General features: G+C 36.6%; 1 protein-coding gene across 1 annotated transcript; it reads left to right on the top strand.

Annotated features, from left to right (window-relative positions):
- Positions 1–897: 897 nt before the first annotated feature.
- LOC127651435 (GRB2-related adapter protein-like) lies at positions 898–18,382 on the top strand. Its single transcript, XM_052137257.1, has 5 exons — positions 898–1,084; positions 4,345–4,442; positions 6,292–6,411; positions 17,170–17,338; positions 17,646–18,382. The coding sequence occupies exons 1-5, from the start codon at positions 1,007–1,009 to the stop codon at positions 17,823–17,825; spliced, it is 645 nt and encodes a 214-aa protein (XP_051993217.1). The 5' UTR covers positions 898–1,006; the 3' UTR covers positions 17,826–18,382.
- The last annotated feature ends 1,302 nt before the right edge of the window (positions 18,383–19,684 follow it).

Here is a 19,684-nt window from a genome sequence, read left to right as displayed (position 1 = left end):
CTCAAGCATATCCTGACAACTTCTTACATTAGTATGTGTATCTGGATAGAGATGTCAACTGTTTATCAGCTATCAGACACAGACTACAGAATCTAAAATCGTCACCATGCAAAAATGACAGAATATTCTGCGTTCAGTCTCTTGTTTAAGACCAATAGTTCTGAAATGAATTCTGCTATCGTTAAAATGAGTTAATCAAGCTGCACTAAGTCAAGAGGCCGCTTATACGACAGAGTGTGTGGTCATGTGTACTCATTTAATGTCCTGTTATTTGAATCAGAGAGGATTAACTAACATGCATAACATTCATACACATATGTGCAGCTGCAGTGAAAGCTCCCCTAATAAGGGTTATGTTGATGATTCAAAGATAAAACAGCCAGAGGATATCAGACATGTGCACACACTTAAGCTACACTTCGGACACACGCTCACATATACACACACTTGTGTGTGTGTCCGAAGTGTAGCTAAAGTGTCAAAATATACTGTATTGTGTTTGTGTGTGTGTGTGTGTGTGTGTGTGTGTGCATTTTTGAGGAATATTAAAATGTAATCAATGCTGTTTGTGAACTGGTCACTAATTTCCCTTTCACTTTAATTCTCTCTCTCTCTCTCTCTCTCTCTCTCTCTCTCTCTCTCTCTCTCTCTTTAATTCCCCTCTGCTCGCACTGTGCACATCTGTACTATGGCATACATGCACATACTCTAATTTTTAATGTCAACACTGTGCTTCCTCAATTTTCCACTCAATATATTTGTCGCTCCAGTTTTTACGCACTGAAGGCTACTCATCATTCCTCTATACATTTTTCTGCTCATCACCATCTCTATACATCTCCATATCCATGCATCCTCTGTAATCATTTTACCATTTTCATTTCCCTGTCATCTCATCCAATCTTTGCTTATTCTTTTCCATCTTTCTTGTTGTCAGAGGTGTATCTCCTCTCCACTGTTAATTTGCATAGAAACCACAGTTCTTTTATTTTTTGTTCTTTCTCTAATGGAGGCAGAGGCACTTTACAGTTTCAGAGCGACAGAACGTGATGAGCTCAGTTTCCAGAAGGGTGACATCCTGAAGGTGAGTGTTAGTGTGTGTGTGTGCATGCTCCACAGTACACTGTGGACATGGTGCATGACTGAAACTATAAGGATTCCTCTCTGCATGCTGTACTGTATATTTGAAGATATCTTTACTAGGACATTCAAACAGTGAGTCATTGTGTTGGGAGTGTGTGAGCATGTATTTCATTTGTGTGTGAGTGAGTGAGTGAGTGAGTGAGTGAGTGAGTGAGTGAGTGAGTGAGTGAGTGAGTGAGTGATCATGGATGATGGTGATATTTGAATCTTAGGAGCTTGTGAGAGCTAGGAAGTTGATATCAAATAAAGAGATATTTTATGAATATTTCTCTGTGGAGATTTATTTTTGAGAGTACATTTCTGCATATGCACATACCTGTTAATTCAAGTAAAAAATTAAAAAGTAATAGTTTAACAATTCTACTGTTATTGTAGAAGTGTGTATGTATGTGTGTGTTTTTATATATATATATATATATATATATATATATATATATATATATATATATATATATATATATATATATATACTTTACCAATTCATATTTCTGATCAAAAGGTAATGTTCTCAAATCAGTTTCACAACACAATGTTCCCAATGTAACAACTTTTCCCACACAGTACAGTGTGACTCAATGAGCAGGTTTTGGGAGGGTTACTTTTGAAATATATTCCACTTCAGATTACAGAATGCATGCTGTAAAATGTCATTTTAATGTATTCCATTAGATTTCTCAAGGTCAGTAACTTATTCTAAATACTTTGTATTACTTCTTCAGCACTGGTAGATTTTTTTCAATTGTTTTGACTATAGAGACTCTGCCAGTACAGACAATACACATGTTAAAAATACATTCTCTGAAAAACTGAAATATCTTATGCAGTGTTGTTTCTAAAACAAAATAAATCTAACTGATCTTGTTTTAAAGATTTTTAGATATTTTTACAGGAAAACAATACAAAAATGTATATCAAGAATATGATTTTTGCCCTAATATCAAAGGTCTTAATAGAGAAAAAAGAAATTGATCCAACGTGAATTTTCTTAATAAAAATATATTATCGTGCCTGATAATATGTGCATGTAAAATGGCTAGAAATAGCATTTTAGTTAACATAACACTGACAATTTACACAAGGTTTATTCATATTTCTTCTGCTCCAAACTTGCATATAAATTCATATGAATATGTATATGAATGTAACACATCATAAGAAAGTGTTTCTCCGCTGTTCAAATGCACTTTGGATCGCATCATTTATATGGATAAATGTTTTCCATCTGAAAGGACTAAATATTAAATGAAACAAATGAAAGAAATGCAAAGAAATGTCTTTAATCAAAATACATTTTGAGTGTAACTGTATTCTAATGACCACTTATTTAAACTGTAACTGTAGTGGAATACAGTTACTTATATTTTGTATTTTAAATACATAATCCCTTTGCATGTATTCCATTACTTCCCAACCCTGTACATGAGGTAACACTTTATTTTATTTTGTTGGCCCCATACAGATGTTCAATTGATTATAAGTGACTTATCAACTGAGTTGCTATAGCTTGTAAACATTGTTTCAACAAACATTCAGGAGACTTTCAGTAGCCTGTATAAAGATCTTTATTAATTATCTACTTACGTTATTGTTGAGAACATCAGTTCATTGAAAAAGTTGGACAAAACAATTACTTCTGTACATTTATATTTCTTTTACATACAGTCTATGTGCTGATTGCCATGTGGTGCTGCTATTCCTGCGTGATATTATCAGGATTGGTATTTACCATCTGTTGATAGTCTGTTTAAATAAAGGAGACATGTGGCTGTCAGTAAATCGTATTCCTTAGATGTTCAATTTATTTTTATGGTCCCTAGGTAACTATAGATGAACAGCTGATACTACCTTAATGTAAAGTGACTCTGTACTGGTTGGAAATTCATATGCAACAAACTGTCAGTAGAATATTTCCAGAAAACCTTTAAGCAAACAGTTAAGCAAACAAATGTAAGTAGGTCATTAATAAAGATCTATATACAGGCTATTGAAAGTTTGTTGAAACACTGTTTACTAGCTATAACAAGTCAGCTGATAAGTCACTGATAGTTAGTTGAATATCTGTAGGGGGACCATCAAAATAAAGTGTTACCATTTAGGTATATTTATATATGAATATAAAATGTATTACAGTTATTTATTTAATGGCTTTAAATAAACTTAAAAAGGTGGAAACATGAAATTGTTTGCTCAAGGATCCATTTCTACATGATCTAATCCAATAAATTAAATTGTGTTAGTGTAACTAAATTTGTCAGATTAAGAAACATTTTTTGGAATAAAAAAACTGTTAATTTTGATGTTACCTGGAGCTCATTTCTTAGGTTACCTTATATTTTAACGGGGTATGAATCACAAAACTATTTAAAATGAAAAGATGACACAAAATATCAAATAATTTGCCTAATAGAAAGTGTATAAAAACTACGTGTAACAACTTGCCCTGATGTAAATGTGACAACCTGCCCAACCTAATGTTTATGAAAAGTAACCTTTTTCTTGAGGACATTTCAGTTAAAATATTATATATTTTTATAGATTATAAAGCTGGCCCTTGTCATCATGTATCTTAGAGTAGGAAAGCAAATAGCAGAATTCTATCAATTTATCATTATCGCATTATAAGCTATCCGTGATTAAATCATTCAGCATGGCTGCAAAGGTCAACATATCACATCCAATAACAATCACTGGATTCACTGATTATAGTTTCTGAAAGAGATCGAATATTTGACTTGCTAACTTTTCTTTCTCTATGTAAGTGTTATATATTTCATTATTTTAATTAGTTGTAAAAGCAAATCCCTGACTTGTACACAGAACCAGACATACATTAGAAATTTTCATTAACCAGTAATGCTACCAAAGCCAGTTAGTTATTTGTTAATTCATCATTTGAACAGGAAGCGTGAGTCAGGTATTTGCATTGGTTTGCAAACTCGTTTTTGTATTTGATTACAAAATTGGTTGTCTGGGGTCATGCATGCTGTCAGCCTTTACATTTTTCAAATAGTAAATGGTTTAATTAGTGTAAAAGATTGGCACAGTGTTTTCTGACAAATTAAATTTAAGATACATTTTGTTCATTTTTCAGAGTTTTATGAGCAGCATGTGCAGATAATCATAAATCTATTCCTAAATATTTTTAAAAAGGATTTTAAAGTGAGAGTGGACATCTGAACTGTGTTTGTTTGTCTATCTCAGGTGACAAACATGGACGACGACCCAAACTTGTACACAGCAGAACTGTTTGGCAGGCGGGGCTATGTACCGAAGAACTATATCAATGTAAGACCACACTCGTAAGTATCACATAACACATGCCAATGTAGCATCACATACTGTATGTGGCTTTATTTGTGAATACATACAGTGGGTAGAAGTGGAAGAAACCTGCGTAAGAACCAACTCATCTAGTGAAACTCATTCTCCTATGTTCAGATCTAATTAGAATGATTTATGGAAAAATAATAGCCATATACGGCTACAAGTGGAGACAGGTTGGTCACATGTCAGGAGTCCATTATAGGGATGTTCTTGGAGCGTATCCTTCATTGTTTTGATAAACAGTTGAATCTTTAATTATGTGTGCGTGATTACATCCTGGTTTCTGTTGTAACAAAACCTGTGTTGCTGAGGCTGTCAGAAAAGGTAAAAACATTTGAATTGATGCAAAGATGTCTGACGGATAAGATCCTAGGCAGTAACTCTGCAGAATGGGGTCGATGTCAGAGGTCGGGAACATTCAGTAGCAACATGTCAATTTCCAGTTTGATCAAAATGAGCCACATGCTAATCAACTGCTCAACTGGCGCTAGGTTTGGGTTTAGGATTAGGCATCTTGTTGAATTAGTCTGCGTGATCTGGACTAGAGAAAAAACACATTCATGGCTCATCCAAGTGACTTCCTCTGTAGTACAGATGTTGGAAATTCCTGGCATTTAACCTCATTGTGAAGTCTCATGACTCACAAATTTGTTGGCGTGGCCTTTCTGAAAGTATGATTTAGTTTGAAATTGCTTGGTAAGGAATCTTGACATGGATGACTGGGCATCTTCTGAAATGCTTACGGCTAGTCAAAGACAAAGTCCAGATATAATCCCAATTGACATGTTGTGTCTTGACCCGAATAGACCAGTTCATGCCTGATCCTACCACTCATTCGGAATTAAAGGAATATTCTGGGTTCAATACAAGTCAAGCTCAATCGACAGCATTTGTGGCATAATGTTGATTACCACATAAATGTATTTTGACTTATCCCCAATTTTCTTTTTAAAAAGCAAACATCGAGGTTACAGTGAGTGGGTTACAGTGGAAGTGATTGGGGCCAAATTTTGGAGAGTTTAAAGGCAGAAATGTGAAGCTTATCATTTTATTAAAGCACATTATGTCTTCTGTTAAAACACTTGTATTGTTTGAGCGGTAAAGTTGTTTCAGGGTATTAGGGGTTGTTGACATTTAATCGTCATGGCAACGAAGTTGTATAATTGTCTATAACTTAACACAGAAAAGGTTAGTTAGCGATTTTATCACACTAAAATCACATTAACAATCATATTGTTTACATCTTGTGGCTATACTTTGAAAATAATGAGTATTATAATGTTTACAAATTGGCCCCATTCACTTCTATTGTAAGTGCCTCACTATATCCCAAATTTTGTTTGGGGCAGGGGCAGGTCAAAATACATTTTTGTTGTAATCAACATTATGCCACAAATGCTTTTGATTGAGGTTAACTTGTATTGAACACAGAATATTCCTTTGAGGATGACTAAGGATGAGTGACTTTAAATTCCCCATTAGTAATGAGAAAGACTTGCAGAATTGAAAACATGCTGCAGTGTTTGCAGTTTCAGCTGCTTAGTAATGGCAGAACCTTTTCACACATGGAATAAAGTAGGTTCTGGATAATTTGCTTGCACAATGTTCTCCATTTGGGATGGGACTATCTGTTTTTTTCAACCAATGTGAGGTTGGAAGATTTCAACTTCAATTTTGTGAACAAATTGTTAAATATTTGTCAAATAATAAGAATTCGAACCCATCCCTTTGTATCCAGTGACACAATTGTTTTGCACACGTGCACTTTCAATTCATTAACATGCCTTATGATGCTGAACTGAGAGATGAGGTTATATTTTGCAGCTGGTTTGTGGGCGGAATATCACGACAAGAGGCAGAAAACCGCCTGAGGCCACTGGAGTGTGGAGCGTTTCTCATGAGGGAGAGCGAGAGCACTCCAGGAGAATTCTCCGTGTCTGTCAGGTCAGATTTATGCACCTTTAAAAAGGAAAATTACCTTCGGTAAACTATCAACCTTTTTCACAACTTGATGGTGCATTTCTGCAATAAAGGGGTAGTTCACTGAAAGATGAAGTAAAATATAAAAATTCTGTCATCATTTACTCACTCACACTCTTGTTGTTCCAAACTCATTTTCCTTTTTTTGTTTTGGCATGGAACACAAAAGGCAGAATAATATATTCATTCACCATTCACTTTTATTGGATCTTTTGACCACGTTTACACCTGCTTTTTAAGATGCGTCATGGGAGATCCGATCACATGTGGTCAGGCGAAACACATCGCTGTTTACACCTGGCTGCTTAAATGCGTCTCCTATGATGCATCTAAAATTTTATCTAAGCACAAATGCAACTTTAGAGCAAAATTATCTGTTATTTATGTGGAGTACCTGTGTTAGTTGAGCTTCTAATATGTGCTTATCAATTGCATGTAGATATCAAACACGCTGAAGAAGATCCATGAAGTTCTCATGCTTGTGTATGGTGCAAATCTAAAGGTGCCCTTTTGGTTGTCCAGAAAAAGGAGATGAATTTTAATAATTAAATAAAAATAGTTAAATAAAGCAAAATTTAAATCTCGCCCTAATCTCACAATAACAGTAATAATGTGTTATTATGAGATTTCTTTGTAAATCACGGGCATATTAAAGAAAATTAAATGTGCCTTTAAGAGCGCACCCTACAGCATATCAGGGGCAGATTCCAATCACAAGTGATCCTCCCTATGCCCTATACTCACTCTGAACTGCAGACACCTTGAATTGGGAAGGAAACATGGCATTACTGTATGAAATTACCCTTTGCTAACAGTCTTGTGGAAGGGCCCTCTGAGAAAAGATCAATTTTCTCACTTTCGTTTTGAATTAGGTTTCGAATGGCATCCCCTCCCGCAGGAATGCCCTTCAAAGCTAAAAATTCAGTTTTGAAATTGCCCCGGAGCATCAGACGCCCCGGAGCACTCAGACGAGTAATGGGTCTGATAAAAAGTCCACTATGTATTGTGCTGTAAGTTCCCGATTGCAACCACATTTCCTATATCATGTACCACTAGTGTAGACAGATGTATTATTTATAATGGGAGCAGTCACATTGCTTTCATATACTGGCGGCCAAAAGTTTCATAATGTACAGATTTCGCTCTTATGGGAAAATATTGGTACATTTATTCACCATAGTTGCATTCAACTGATCCCAATGTATAGTCAGGACATTTATAATGAGAAAATTTACTTTTACCATTTGAATTTTTTAAATTACTTCAAAGTTCTCATAGAAAATTCTCCACATGCAGCAATGGTATCTATTGAGATCCTTGGCATTCTAGCTGTCAGTTTGTCCAAATACTCAGGTGACATTCCACCCCACACTTCCTATAGCACTTTTTTTTGTCTTGTAGGGCACTCCTTACGCACCTTACATTCTTTCCAATTATCTGTTGTCCAATGTCTGTTTCTTTGCCCACTCTAACCTTTTCTTTTTGTTTTTCTGTTTCAAAAGTGTATTTGCAGTTCTTCCCATAAGGCCTATACCCCTGAGTCTTCTCTTTACTGTTGTACATGAAACTGATGTTGAGCGGGTAGAATTCAATGAAGCTGTCAGCTGAGGACATGTGAGGCGTCTATTTCTCAAACTAGAGACTCTGATATGCTTATACTCTTGTGTAGTTCTACATCTGGGCCTTCTATATCTCTTTCTGTCCTTGTTAGAGTCAGTTGTCATTTGTCTTTGAAGACTAGTGTACACTTTTGTATGAAATCTTCAGTTTTTTTTGGGCAATTTCAAGCATTGTATAGACTTTATTTCTCAAAACAATGATTGACTGACACGTTTCTAGAGAAAGCTATTGACCTTAAGACAAGACATTGGCAACTCAAAAACAAACACAAAAACGATGTTAAGTTTCATTTAACAAACCAAATAGCTTTCAACTGTATTTAATATAATGGCAAGTGATTTTCTAGTACCAAATTAGTAATTTATCATGATTACTCAAGGATAAGGTGTTGAAGTGATGGCTGCTGGAAATAGGGCCTGTCTAGATTTGATCATCAAATAGTGATGGTGCTGTTTTTTACATGATTAGTTTTTACAAACTAATAAGCCATTAGACTAATCACTTTCAGAAAAATACCATTAGGCTACCACAGTATCACGGCTCCTTATATGCATATTTCGCAGTGTGCGTAGGGCACCAACTCCCTTGGGGGGTAATATCAGACCCTAGGGGTGCACTATAAACTCCAGTGTGCCCTACGCACACTGCGTAGGGCACCAACTCCCTTGGGGGGTACTATCAGACCCTAGGGGTGCACTATAAACTCCATCGGCTGCCCTTACTCGCATGATATGCATTATATTAAAGGACCCTGTGGCATTCGCGGAACACAGTTGATCACCTCTTGCTCGCACTTTCTCATCACGCCTTCGCACCATGCACCACGTTACCAGGGTAATGCCAGGGTTCTAAATGATTGCTCATGTTCACATTTTATGATTCTGTCATGGTACTCCAAGGTATTTTAAGAAATACCATGGTTTTACAATGACACATATCAGAAACATGGGGTTATCACAAACCATGTCTGAAAATAAAAAAATAAATGTATTACCATGGTGTTTTTTTGCAGAAATATAACTAGAAATATAACTTTATTTGTGATAAAGGAAACATTTTAATGATTATGTACAATATATACTATATATAGAAGGAATGGTTAAATACTCAAAAAGAAAAGAAATTAGTTAAGTATTTATAATTACTACTCATACTCAAATAAATAATTATCCGCTTCTTTTTATCTTTCCACCATCACTGTTTTAGACCCCATTTAGACTTGCATTTAGCGCTGATCATGTGATCGGATCACCAAAGACACATCTTAAATGGGCAGTTACACTACACATCACACTCCATTCACTCCCATTCAAATGCTTCAGAATGCATTTTTTGGTGCATGCCAAAGTTCAAGCTTGGTGAACTCTGAACCGTGAACTCGAATGACAAGAGGATACGCGACCAATAGGAGACCGAAACGGCACATGCTGACCTCTTGGCTAAATTCACAGAATACATATTTCAAACCTGCAAGATTTATTGTTGCAGGAAAGTGTAGTAAATTTTAAAGTAATTTTTTTATATTAAATTATTTGTTATTTATTATTTACCTATACCAGTAGCCCTCCTGCGTGACATATACTGGTTTTTAGTGTTGAAAAAAATGTGTGTGCTCAAAGCCTAGTGCGACCTCCTCTTAATACCAGGTGTAAACGAGATCTTTGTCCATATAAGGAATGTAAATAGTGACTGAGGCTAGAATCTTCTGCCTAACATCTCGTTCTGTGCTCCACGCAGGAAATAAAGTCATACATGTTTGGAACAACATGAGGGTGAGGAAATGATGACCACCAACACTTGCACTTCACATACTGTGTTAATTATAAAAGCTTTTTATTATGCTCCTTGTGCTGCAAATGTCGTCAACAGCATGAGTGTACTTGCATATGTGTGTGTGTTCTTGATACTCTATCTGGCACTTCATTAACACACTCTAATTAGATTGGAGTGCATTGCAGTGTGTTGCTGTGATGTAATCATTTTGCTCCCAGCACTTCGGAACCTATTTAAGCAGTTCTGTCCTAAGTGTTCTGTTGGTGTAATCTGAAACAGTTTAGATGTCAGCTAACTTGACAAGTGATATTGAAACATTTTTAGGAACAACTTGTGTGAAGCCTCTCTCTATATAAATGCATTATAAAGGTGTTTTGTTGGATGTTCTTGTGAATAATTTAGCCAAAGTTCTAACACACTACTACATTGTCTGAAGAAAGAGTGGTGTTTGCCTTTGCAAAACTAGGGTGTTTTTAGTGGTTGCTAGGGTGTCGCTAGACTGTTCTAGATGTTTGCCTACTGGCCCAGTTTCCTGTAGTCCACCATCAATTCTGTATGACATTTTGGTCCCTATATATGGCTCGGGTCCCTTCTTCCATGTAATCTATGGATTTATATTTTTTGCCCATTTTATCACCCTCTTGGTGTAAATCATGTCTGGTAACTTAGAAAAGTTGTAGCACATCGCTCATCTATAAGTTGCACAATTTGAGCCTATTGTTCTTGTCTAGAGCACAAATCATTACGGGACGAGTTACACACCATTGCTTAGAGCAAACCCCTAACGCTAAGTATGAGTCAAAGTAATAAAGCACAACAGTCCTCACTTTTTCAGTTGTCTTGGCTTCAGATGTATTTTTTTCCATAGGTATTTTAAAAAACTCTTCATAAAAGAGTTCATGAACCAAACCAACCAGCTCCAAGGTAAATGACAACATTACAAACTTTGATTTGAAGTAGAAAGTATTTGAAAATCAGAAAAACAAGACAAAGGACTGTGCGCCTACTGTCTTCCATGAGGGAATGAACAAAAATCCCAGGAAGCATTGCGAAGGCTGTTGATTGATTAGAAGTATACGCAAAACGTTTAGTTATCAGTGTTGGGTAAGTTACTTAAAAAAAAAAATATTTAAATAAAAGGAAAAGTAATCCACTACTGATTACTAATTACTTCTGTCAAATTTTAATTAGATTTATTTTCTAATTACTTAATATGGAAGGTAATTAAATCACTAATTACTTTAATTTGAAGTTACTTTCTAAAACCAATCAAGCCTGCGAAAAAGCAAATGTGCCTCTAATAGCTCATTTAGTACTTTAATATTGACTGAAAACAATAATAAAATTACAGCAATACAACAAAGACAGCAACTTGTCTAAAGAGATCCAATGCATTTCTAAAAATGCAACTTAACTTTCTTATCTCAAATATGCTGTAGTAGTATCTTTAGGTGTGTGTGTGTGTGTGTGTGTGTGTGTGTGTCTGCTGTCTACAACCTTCTTAGCTGTGTGTGGCATGTATGTGTACAGTAAGCTTGTTTACCTGTGTTTGTGTTGGCGTGAAAGGCCAAGAATACCAATGAACTGAAAACATTTCTGAAAACCATTTGCAGCCAGCTTTGATAGTAAACCCATTGTGTATTTGAATGCTTGTTGTTTCTTTGTGGTGTGAATATACAGGTTTTGCTTGTGTGTTGCATCATGCATGTATGTGTGTATGTATGTCTACAGTATGTCTGTTTGTGTGTGTACATGATCAGCATGTGTGTCTTTATGCAACTTTACAGCAAGTGAATTATTTGTACCTCCCAGCTCGTGCTTGATGAATTGAGTATCCTTGATCACTTGCACATCTGTAACACTATAGCACTACGTTTGTGTTTTATTGTGTACAGTACTTAAAGAACATAAAAGCCATTTGCTTAGTGATGTCTTTTTCAAGATGCCGTTCTGCAAATGTTCCCACCTTGTGAGCAATATATCCCTGTGTCAGACAGGAATGAGCGCTGTTTTCCATATATATACAAAACCAATCCCCTCTCCTCCCCCAGCAGCTGCAGATGAACACCCCAGTGAGATGCACATAGATTTGTCGCTGAGATTGTTTGTGAGTGCATGAAAACTTGAAATGCTTCACTTTCGTTTTCAATTTGAATAAACAACTACACTCCACTGCGTCCATAGTAACACCGCTCACTCATCTGCCATTGCCTCGATAGTGTCCTCTATGCCATGGGGGTTTGTTAGAGTGCATGCTCACTCTAATTACTTACATACTCATAAACACTCATTAGCTGACACAGCAACACACATAAAAGCACAAACATAGGAATGTAATACATTTTAAAATGCATTCTACTTAATTAATATTATTGTTTTAGCAATAAACGTGTAATCCAAGGAATGTAATTCTATTCATGTTTGTAACTGTAATTAGATTACAGTAACGCATTACTTTGTATAGCATTACACCAAACACTGTACACTGTGTTTGTAACTGTAATTAGATTACAGTAAAGCATTACTTTGTATAGCATTACACCAAACACTGATAGTTATAGATGAATATAAAAGTAGTTTGAATGTGTAGACAGTCTCGATTGCGTCATTCATAAATCATGATGAAAGTGGACGGCAGCTGCAGAGCTTTTTTCCCGCTGTTTGTTTTTGCGACGATTTTCTGATTGGTGGAGTTTCCCTCTCAGGATCATGGAGAGTGTAGTTCTTCACCAGGAATTTCACTATGAAACATGATTTTTTTTTTATTGTAAAATATTGTGATCTTATGGCTTCATCGGAAGCATTTACCTTTTACCACCTCTTATTCGAATACTTACCTATTTATTGTTACACATTTATAGAGTATAATTTTAAAACGCACGATCAATGTAAAATTCGAATGCGTTGTAAATGATGCATCATACACTTTAAAGGTGTAATCATGAAATTGCACTTAGTTGAAAGTGTTTTTTTTCTTACAAATACGGTGTTGCAGTTAATTACATTTATAAATTAAGGCTTTAACTTTTGTCTGTTTTTATGTTATTACTGCATCTTTCACTCCCTTCCACACTCTCTCTCTTTCTTTATTTTTTCCTCCCTTTTTTATCATACACACATACATAAACACTAAGAGGAAACATCTGCGTTGGCCTCAGGTACTATTTAACTATGTTAAGAGGATTGGTTTCATTGTGCTGTAATTGTGCTGCATACGCTGTGTCCATCGATTTGTCTTGCTTTCTGGCACTATCTCTGTCTGTCTCAATGGAATTTTTTGAGTTTTAGGTCATTCTTCAGAGGTGTGAAGCAAAGCAATCTAAACAAAATCTATTCATGCCCACCCTCCCAATGCACAATTACCGTCTTTTTGGATTTAATTCTAGCATGAGCTGTGAGCAATAAATAAAAAGAAAAGGTATTAATCAAATATGCCTGTTGAGATTACTGTACAAACACTTCATAGTGTCATACAGTACTCTTGTTCACCCAATCATCTGTTTTTACAAAATCAACTTTGGCCTGTATTTGGACACTGAAGCCATATATATATATATATATATATATATATATATATATATATATATATATATATATATATATAAATTGTAATTGCATTAGCACATCAAACAAAGTCATATTTATTTTAAAGAAACATAAAACATGATCTTTTTAAGCATAAAATAATTGTTACAACTGTTGTGTAATTTAGCACAATTGCTGCAGAATGCTGTTTTTACCAGTAAAGAAGTTTTTTTTTTGTACAGGATGTGACATATTTTGCCATATATTTACCTTTAGAGGGTGACAAAAAGGGCCATTCCTTTTCCCTTTTGTCTATCAGACAAGCTTAATTTAAATACAGACAACAACACAATGCAGGACAGTAAATAATGTGAGAGCTTTTGTGTCTGAGCATGTGAATTGTTAGTCTAGGTCTGGTGTATGTCATGTCTAATGAATGTGAATACTGACTCAGTCGCTGTTCCTAAATGCGACCTTTGTCGTGTCTGCATTACACACACACACACACACACACACACACACACACACACACACACACACACACACACACACACACACACACACACACACACACACACACACACACATCGTTGTGTTTCCATGTTTTATGGGGACTTTCCATAGACATAATGGTTTTTATACTGTACAAACTTTATATTCTATCCCCTAAACCTAACCCTACCCCTAAACCTAACCCTCACAGAAAACTTTCTGCATTTTTACGTTTTCAAAAACATAAATTAGTATGATTTATAAGCTGTTTTCCTCATGGGGACCAACAAAATGTCCCCACAAGGTCAAAAATATTCGGGTTTTACTATCCTTATGGGGACATTTGGTCCCCACAATGTGATAAATACACGCTCACACACACACACACACACACACACACACACACACACACACACACACACACACACACACACACACACACACACACACGTATAGACACACACTCACAAGTCCACATCCCTAAGGCTGTTACTCATTCGTCATCATTTCTGTCTAAACAAGCAGAATTTGACAGAGCAGTCCAGATAAGTTAAGTGCAGGTGTGGTAGGGTGGAGTCACCATGTGATTAAAGCCACATGCTGCAGGCATAGGGTGTGCATCAGTGGCTGTGTCTCGTTTGGAAGGCTGCATCCTCCCGAGGAGGCTGCATACGTCATCGAGGCTGTCACATTTCAGAAAAGCGAGTAGGACACTTTGAATGCGGCCTTCGAATGCGACCTTCTTTCACAGGAATTTGGAGGATGCAATGGGTTTACTCACAATCCACAATTCATTGCTTCAATGGAAATGTAAAAAAATGTATATAATGTTCAAATATAAATTGAATGTTCAAACGCAAGGAACGTTAATTCCCAAGTTGAAGTACCTCAGTAGATGTGTGCAGAGTATATAATATGTATAATTTATATTAATATATAATTAAAATAAATTATTAGACTAAAGGTACACCTGTAAAAGTATGCGATACTCTCCTGAAATGTACCTCATACATTCCCTTCTAAAGGGACTTTGTTCCCCTCTCACTCAAAGCGCTTGCACTTGTTAATGAGTGGCATAGCAACCATGTTACGTTACGTTTCTGTTCATCCCACGAATGCCGTCTCGCTTAAACAAGGCTTGTTTAAAGGAGGATGCTCTGTATACAGCAGCCTTCAAAGGATGCATCCTTCCAAAGGAGACACAGCCAGTGTCTGCATTTCTTGGTAACCCAGAAACAATTTATAATTTTTTTTTTTTACTGTTCCCCCTCTAGATTGAAGATCATAAACTTAAATTTAATAAGAAAAAAGTTTAAGTGAAAAATAAATAGTTACCAAGTGTGGCAGGGCGGAGGACGGGGCCGGGTCGTGATCACACACACCTTTAAACCTCCAGAGGCTTGATTAGCCTAATACGGGACCGGGTGTGTATGATCACCACCCGGCCCCGCCCTCCGCCCTCCACCCTGCCACAGCTATTCTACAACCTATCAAAATCATGTTGAGTGTAAAATGTCGACCGATAGTGGATTTGGCCAATACCAATCACTAAGGTAGTGGAATCGATTAATCAGACGATTCGAATAATGTTAAAAAATGTTTTTACTATGTCAGCCACTGGCTGCATCCCAGATGCAGTTTATCGTGCAACCAAAATCCCAATTCGGTGCACAATGCAGGACTTTTAACTATAAGCAAGCCAGAAATGCTCATTTTTATTTCTGGACTCTTATTTTGAAATGGAGACTTGGCTCTGTTGCAACACTCCTATTTACCAAATTAAGCTTTTTATAGCCTATATATTCACCAGATTAAGGATTACAGTCATAGGCGGAAATCGCGGGTGGGTCGGGGGAGTCAGGACCCCCCCCCCCCCACCTCCCCCCCCCATCTGAGGGTTGTCCCCCCCCTAAAATATCATTAAAATATGTGTATTGTAAATAATATAATAATATATTCTTAAAATAATTGTTTAAGAAATAAAATAATACAAATGCAAACGGGGCAACAACAAAAAAACCCTTGGTGTCCCCTTCAAAAATTGCTCTTGAGAATTGTTATGTTTATTGTGCCCCCCAACATTTTGATGAAATTTTCGCCCCTGTATTCAGTATATATCAACAAGTTGGAAACAAGATGTATTGTATATGCTGACAAGGCACGTTTCCATATAGTCATATCTTTCTTTGCTTGCCCTTGCTTCAATTACCTAATATAACCTATTAAGTAATATTATCATTCACGTACAACCATGTTATTGATGTTTAGAGGAAGTCATTGTGTGCTTTTCAGGTATAGATATATTATAACTTCATATGTATAGACTTTTTAGAAAATCAGCAATTAAATAGTCCCTGACTAACTCAGTGCCAGTCCTAGCCCATTTGGCACCCTAGGCGAGACCCTGCAATAGACAATCGCTCTCAGGCTGCACACACACTCGCACATGACCTTCTTCATCACTAGCAAATGACTGAAATGTAAGTAAATATACACTTCAGTCAGCGTTGTTTTGGTTCTCTGTCTTCTAAAGCATCCCGTTAGTGTTTTACTGGGTGACAAAGTGCTTCAAACGATTCAGCCCACACATTAGACAAATTAATTGAGAAGAACCGACTCAAAAGAGTGATTATTTCACACATCGCTCTGATTCATGAGCCCCATGTTCGTGAGTCTATGGCCGTGTTCACAATGGTATACTATCCATATTCTCTCACGGTTTTTGCCAAACACAGATATAACAGAAACAGTAAAAGTAGTATGGTAGTAAGGCATTCAGTACACAGTCTATTTGTTCCATGGAGGGCACCACAACACGATATCGACACAGTTTGGACATATGCTAAAATTGGCTCGGTAGCACCCCTGAAGCGATGCCACCCAAGGTGCTCGCTTATGTTGCCTAATGGGTTGACCCAGTATGTACAATGTACATTTAGGACAAACACTCACATAACATATTGTATTATTGCATTTTGTCTGCATTGCTTTTTAACTATTAACATTCATTTACTTTTTAATTTGCTGCAATCAATGCTAGCTTTAAGAGGAATACATCTTTGCAGGATAATGTTCAGTTGTCAAGCAAATACTTGTTCAAACCATAATTTGATTAAAGTTATTACGGTTGTACATTAAGTGACTCTAGAACTTGCTAAGAACTGAAATGTCTGCGATTTATTGGGCCAAACCTTTGATCACTGATATAAAAATAATATAAACATTCTTATTTTACAGATATAATCGATGGTAAGTCAAGCCAAGATCTATTCCATTATCTTCAACTTTCTTTCTTTCTTTCTTTCTCAATAGTTATGGGGACCATGTGCAGCACTTTAAGGTTTTGAAAGACGGTCTAGGACAGTACTTTGTATGGGACGAAGTCTTTAGCTCCCTCAATCAGCTGGTGGATTTCTACAAAATCAACAGCATTGCCAAAGAAAGGACTGTCTTCCTACAAGAGCCTGAGGTTTCACTAGCTGTAAGAACAATTGCACATATTTAACCACCTTGATTACGCCAAGTAGGATATGTTTAAGGATCAATGTCCCTACAGGTTCTGGAGCAACATTCCTATAAACCAATCAGATTGTATGGTTGGGTTTAGGGTCAGGGTTAGAATTAGGCCAAAAAAGGATCACCCTTGTTTGACAGGACTGTTCCTCCAGGACCAACAAAAGATGTTGATCATGTAATGTTTTGGCACATTTAGGAAATAGCACTGTGTAGACGCACAAAATGAGAATGTAAGTTCTCGTCTCTAACGCGCATGTGTATTTCTGTTCCAGAGGCCACGTCATGCTCATGCCCTCTTTGACTTCACACCTCACCATGTGACCCATCTGCGTTTCCTGCGCGGTGATGTCATCGACCTGCTCGACTGTTCAGATGCTCAGTGCTGGAGGGGGTGGTGCCGTGGCAGAGTGGGCGTGTTCCCACCACAGTATGTGCAGCCCATTTACCACTGAACTCCTGTCAGTCGCCATCTGTAAATTACTACTTTCAAACTCACTTATGTTCATTCATTCCTGTAAATGATATGTTCACTTCATAAATCAAACTATGTATGTCAAGCCTTGGCTAAGGTTTGGAGTATCATGCTTGATACAGGTGATGATCAATATTAGAATTTAGCTGATGTGCTAAGGACAGCATTTGTCTATAAACATATTTGTAACTAATATCCAGCAGTGTGGGTGAAGGTATTCATGAAACTGCATTAGAAAATGTAACAAATTAATTAAAGAAACATAGCTGACCATGGAAGCTATTTTAGGGTTTGCAATGTGTTTTTTTGATGTTTGATTGATTTAACAGGTCAAGGTAAACTGAAGAACACCAATAAAACTATTAATCACTATCATTTATAAAACCAAGCTAAAACATAGTGATTAACTGCAGCATTTAACAAAACATTATTTTATTTTGTACAATTATTTTAAGAAATATAATAAAATTTTTGTAGTGCCACACAGATATCTATGCTGGAGAACTGGTGAATAATTTTTTGAACCAGTTCATTTAATGAACCATCTGAATAAACCAATTCACAAAAATGCATTAAACTTCCCAGTTCTTCATTTGGGAGAGAAAGTGGCCATGTTTGAAGAATGCATTTGATTATTGCCCTTAGTTCACATGGCTGTGAAGTTGCATGCGCAACAGCAAAAATAGCAATTTAGCCTTTAGTGAGGCTACACCGCTACTTATTGGAATCTTGTTTGAAGCACTCTTATGGAACAGAACAATTGCCCTTTCAGTAACTTAACATTTAATCATTATTCAACCATCATCTGATTTTCCTGTCCATGACCAAGTCCTTTTATCACTGACTAATCACACTGAACTCATTCGGCAACAGTATGCCAAAGGTTTTGCTGCTGAAATTGATCTGTGCTTACCAAAATGTGAATTATGTATGGGCATGTGTGAGCTTCAGTTTCCAGGTGTGAACATTATTACTTTCTGGGTGTGAAAAGGATAACTTTTTTGGGTACTAGAACCAGAACTCAGAGGGTGTTTGTGCAATGCGCCAACAGTAGCACTGGAGGGAAATTTTTCACATTTGAACTGTTGCAAAAATGTATGACTGGGATGGCACTTGGCAGTAATTCGGCTGAATGGGGTTGATTTTAAGGTACACGAACATTCAGAAGACACGTGGCAATTTCACATGCGATGATGTTTCTTGTCCTGGCCCTCCAATAATTTACCCAGACAGACTTACAAAGAAAAGACAATAAACAACTGACTTTGGGACTTTGGAGCTGCTCTTGATTAGGGCCCTGCATACTTTTGTGTTTTGATTTGTTGTTATTTAAAATCCACCATCTCATTTTGCTTTCCTCCTTACTGCAATTTTTAACAAAAACATACATTATCATGTCATTATTTCACCCCTCATTTTGGCTTTTAAACAAACCTGAAAATTATAAATTTTCAATCCACCGTGAGAAAAATCAGGTCTACTAGATTAAATTACAGTTATATGGCAAATGTTTTATTATATGATAAGTTCTCTTACGAGAGGTTCTCTCGTATTGCGTAAGCTAGCTTACGCTACGGGAAAGATTAATCTTTTCTGAGATATTGAAGCCAAAAAATTATCCTTAATTTTTGTATCCATTGTCAACGCAGTGCGGCAGCTGCAGACCTTGAGCGGGCTAGCTAGCGAGCTCATAGGTTGCTCTGCGGCAACTGCTGCAGCCTATAGACGAGCTTGGGCGAACTTGCATCCAATGAGAGGCGTCCGCGCTCACTGCATCAAAGGCCGCCAAAATGGGCGTGACTAGAGTGCATATAAGCGTAGTTCGTAGGCTGGAACCCT

This window comes from Xyrauchen texanus, chromosome 11, assembly GCF_025860055.1.
Source record: "Xyrauchen texanus isolate HMW12.3.18 chromosome 11, RBS_HiC_50CHRs, whole genome shotgun sequence".
NCBI lineage: Eukaryota > Metazoa > Chordata > Actinopteri > Cypriniformes > Catostomidae > Xyrauchen > Xyrauchen texanus.
The sequence above is the reverse complement of the archived record's forward strand: the minus strand, read 5'-3'. Positions and strand labels throughout refer to the sequence as shown.

Bases quoted from the DNA above. Each gene is read 5' to 3' on its own strand.
- LOC127651435 (XM_052137257.1), top strand. From the start codon at position 1,007: ATGGAGGCAGAGGCACTTTACAGTTTCAGAGCGACAGAACGTGATGAG. The intron at 4,443-6,291 runs GTAAGTATCACA...TATATTTTGCAG, and splicing joins ATCAATGTAAGACCACACTC to CTGGTTTGTGGGCGGAATAT. The intron at 6,412-17,169 runs GTCAGATTTATG...CTTTCTCAATAG, and splicing joins GAATTCTCCGTGTCTGTCAG to TTATGGGGACCATGTGCAGC.